The sequence below is a fragment of the Triticum aestivum genome, chromosome 5D, assembly GCF_018294505.1.
Source record: "Triticum aestivum cultivar Chinese Spring chromosome 5D, IWGSC CS RefSeq v2.1, whole genome shotgun sequence".
In the NCBI taxonomy this organism is placed as follows: domain Eukaryota; kingdom Viridiplantae; phylum Streptophyta; class Magnoliopsida; order Poales; family Poaceae; genus Triticum; species Triticum aestivum.
Genome location: NC_057808.1, coordinates 467,544,916 through 467,549,084, shown reverse-complemented (window position 1 = coordinate 467,549,084; position 4,169 = coordinate 467,544,916). Strand labels below are relative to the sequence as shown.

General features: G+C 45.4%; 1 protein-coding gene across 1 annotated transcript; it reads left to right on the top strand.

Annotated features, from left to right (window-relative positions):
- Nucleotides 1-604: 604 nt before the first annotated feature.
- LOC123125558 (uncharacterized) lies at nucleotides 605-3,389 on the top strand. The gene is made up of 3 exons (XM_044546031.1): nucleotides 605-1,491; nucleotides 1,620-2,253; nucleotides 3,156-3,389. The coding sequence occupies exons 1-2, from the start codon at nucleotides 746-748 to the stop codon at nucleotides 2,197-2,199; spliced, it is 1,326 nt and encodes a 441-aa protein (XP_044401966.1). The 5' UTR covers nucleotides 605-745; the 3' UTR covers nucleotides 2,200-2,253; nucleotides 3,156-3,389.
- The last annotated feature ends 780 nt before the right edge of the window (nucleotides 3,390-4,169 follow it).

Below are 4,169 nucleotides of genomic sequence, written 5' to 3'. Positions count from 1 at the left end.
GTCAGATTTCTAGCTGCTGGTAATCCCTTCTCTTTTATTGTATCTTGCATTTTAAGAGAGAAGAGACATTAGAATAGCACCATAATATGAAATATAACTCCAAAACAATATAAATAACAGTAAAAAACAATGGAACTTTTTTTTTGAAGAAGAAGAGGTCGAACACCCTGTCCACGAAGAGGTTCGCTCCTTTGTTGGTCCTGAACAGGGCAAGCCCTCCTCCTGAGATGGACCAAGCAACCAACCAACCACAAATTCAGAACCCAGTCAAGATCATTAGAGAAACGCAATTGTGGAGCTTGAGCTCAGCTCGGATTGTGAGACTGATCTCTGAATCTGAAGCTCGGGTCGTCCTTGAAGATGGAGAAGTTGGGCTTCTTGTGCTCGTGCAGCGTCTCTACTCCACCTCGTTCACCGTGACTGCACGCGAAGGCAAACTTGTGTCGACAATCGGCTGTAGCTAGCTCGGAATGGATGCGTGGGTGCTGGGTGGGGTGGTCGCGTACAGGAGTATAATTAAATTCGATGAATTAAATGTTTGGAGATCTGCTAGCTGGTGCTCAATCCTCCCAACCAATCTTTTGGGGCACCGGCGGCCATCCAATCTTCCAGGTCTTCCCCTCGCCGGCCCGGCCGCGGCATCTCGCCTTCCCAGCTCCTCCAGCCCCCAACCACCCCGTCCCGGCCGCCAGCCCCCTCCACGCACCGCATGTACTAGCAAGCAAGCAACCGCCCGACGGTCGGCATGGATCAGGCGCCCCAGGACGTCCTCGCGGAGGTCCTCCGCCGCCTCGCGCCGCGCAGCCTGGCCGCGTGCCGCTGCGTGTGCAAGGGGTGGCGCGCCGTCGTCGACGCCAACCGCCTGCTCCGCGCGGATCTGCTCCCGCTCACGGTCGACGGCATCTTCTACGAGACCTGTCCCTATAACATACCCATGCTTTTCTCCAGCCCCGCCACGGGCCGCAGGGTCACCGGTAAGCTCGACTACCTGGACTGGCCGCTGAACGACGTTTTCCCGATCATGGACTGCTGCAACGGCCTCCTCCTGATGTGCGATCACGTGGTCAACCCCGCCACACGGCAGTGGGTGCGTCTGCCCCCTCTGCCGCCCTCGTGCACGGCCGCAGGCTGCACACGTTGCAGCAACGAGAATCGCTACCTCGCGTACGATCCGGCGCTGTCGCCGCACTACGAGGTGTTCTTGATCCCTAACATTCCGTTCAAGCTTCCGACGGGGCATATCTGTATGCACATTTGTGATGATGATGATGAATCGGTGTCCGCGATGGAATGGCCACCCTCGCCTTACATCGTGCACGTCTTCTCCTCAAAGACCGGTTGCTGGAAGGAAAGACCCCTTCTTCGGGAAGGGGAGGCCGCGGGAACGGTTGCCGATGTGAAAGCGGTTTATCATACTGTATCATTTTTCCTCTACGCCGCCTATTGGAAGGACGCGCTCTATGTTCGTTGCGAAGAGGAATTTCTGATGAGGTACTTACTATATATCTACCCCCATCTTAGGCACCAGATGTAATTGGATGTTCAGTTTATTTTCCCCACCAATATTCGTATAATTTTGCTTATTATAATGTTTATTATTGTTGATTTGGTTCTTGCAGAATAAACTTGTTGCATGATGGAAATAAAGGATATACTGTGCCTCGCATAGGAAAATCAGAGAAGGGGGTGTATTGTGCATTCCGTGTCGACCGCAACACATTTCAGATTTGGTTCCTTGATGAATCGGATGGTCAGATGGAGTGGGCACTGAGGAATGTCATCGACCTTCAGCGAGTAGTGGAAATTTATCCTGCCAACCACGTTGATGGTCCATACTGGGTCGTGCAGTCGGAGGATCAGATGGATCTGGTGTTGAAGAATGGCATCAATCTTCGGCCTGCACATGACAATGACAAAGCAATGACGGAAGGCGATTTTGACTGGGACTCTGACAATGAATACGTGGTTAGCACAGATGATTGGGATGACAAGGGTGGTTATCGGGATTATTTTTATTGTCTTGGATTTCATCCTTACAAAGAGGTTGTTTTCTTTCATGGGGCCTTCAGAACAGTGGCCTACAATTTTGATAGCTGCAAAGTTCTATACTTGGGTGAGATGAGGTATGGATATGACGAGCTACAAGAGTCCTTTTCATACGCCTCATGTTGGATGAGGAACTTACCAGGAAGCAACTGATATGGAAACCCTTTGATTATATTTTTGTTTGCAACAAATGCCCTGTAGTTCCAGGTTTGCTCTACTTCCTTTCAGTTTATAGCTCTGTCTTATTTTATTCCTTTTTGATGTCTTTATTTAATTGTCAAATGTTATTTGGGAAGACAATTTTTCTTATACATGTGAGCACACATGCAGCATATGAGGAACTGTTAGATTCAGACCTCATTATACAAGTCCTTTGCATTGTAGTTCATTCACGGAATTTAGGTACTTTTCATTGTTTGGTTACCACACGTTTGTGGTGCGCTCTGTAGCTATTGCTGTGTTTAGGGATCTTTATCGCTCGTTATGACCAATTTATCCTCCACGTGCAATTTTTTTTTCTCTAACTAAACATATTTGAGCACAAGAAATGCTAAAATCATACTGATCATAGTACCATGTGATCCACATTCAAAATCCCTATCTAGGAACATTAAGATTTTGGAAATGGATTTTCCGGGATAGATTGTGAAAACACACAAGGATTGTTAACAAGGCTTCCAAGAAACAAAGAAAATACATGTGGGGAATTCTAATGGATGGTTGGTACTTGATAGACAGCTTGTGAAATAGTACTAATATCTCAAGCTTGGATGGTTTTAAAAAGGAGAATCGCCACAATGCAAACTGTAAACTAACCCACAGTGAAAGATCAAATTTGAAATGATGGATATCTAAAATAGAGGAGAAATAGGGATTCACAGCTGAGACAACATAAGTAATCTGAAACCAGTGTTTCACATCTATTTTGCTTAGCTCCATTGCTCCAACTATTTTTAATTGAAGCACTGGAGTTGTATATTCAAAAGTTTCTGTTGATTCCATCGAAAAGGTTCATTGAAGATGTAGTTGATTGAATATAGTGGAGTAGTAGACTTGATAGAAAATGTCTGTTCATGTGTACTAATGGGATCTTTTTGGTTGCCCAGCAGCTCTCCCTGGTCTCCAATATTTTTTCAGTTACTCAGAAGGGATATGGTCTGATGTTGTCAAGGGATTTTATTTTCGACTGCAGCTTTTAATATTCAGTACCAAAGATAAAGAAGGGTGCCCTGGTTTGTTGTATCTTGTATGGTCTACTATGGTATGTATTGTGGGATGAAGTTAGTTACTTTTATTCTTATGCTGGTTACTCATGTACATGCATGTTTCGTGAGTTATCATGACACCCTGTTAGTGTATATTCAAGAAGTAACGTTATACTTTTATATTCACTGGTTTCAGTTTGTTCAATTATTAATTTTGCTTGTACGGTTTTTTTCTGAGAATAATTTTGCTTGTATGTTTTTTTAGAACAATTCTTTGGCTCTTATGCCTATCGATACTAGTAATCGTGCAGGTGCAACACATGTCCAATTCAATAGCATATTTCCAAGCTTTACCTTGACGTCCTTCACTCCGGCGACTCCCCTTTGGCTACGTTGATGTTCCCTAAGGTTTTGGTCTTCCGAGAATCTGAGATATGACAGGTGCATGTATGACTGGTAACATTGCATCGATTGCAGCCTTCATCGGTGTCCTCATTGTCCACTCAAAGGATAGGTCGCGCCTTTAGGTTTCAGCTTCTCAGTAAGACAAGGTCCTAACTCGCAACATATGGTTCGCCGTCCTTGGCGATGTTGCTTCTGAGTTGCTTTGGTCTAGCTCGACGTGCAACCTCCGTATGCACCACCAGTTGAGTGACTTGGCTAGGTGCTTTGCTAGGCCGTAACATAGACTGCAGCTCATTGGTGCATGGACACATTGGATATAGGTGGTCAAATGAGTGAGATTATTTGGATTCACCCCACTCATGTTTTTATTTATACAAGTACAGGTAATAAGTTGTAGATAGTAGATAGATAAAGCCATGCACACCCTATGGAGGTTGACATGATTCAACGGTTGACAATCTCATCTCTCGCATACCAACCGTCATTCCTCCCATTTCAATTATCTCACCCCGT

Bases quoted from the DNA above. Each gene is read 5' to 3' on its own strand.
- LOC123125558 (XM_044546031.1), top strand. From the start codon at position 746: ATGGATCAGGCGCCCCAGGACGTCCTCGCGGAGGTCCTCCGCCGCCTC. The intron at 1,492-1,619 runs GTACTTACTATA...TGGTTCTTGCAG, and splicing joins GAAGAGGAATTTCTGATGAG to AATAAACTTGTTGCATGATG.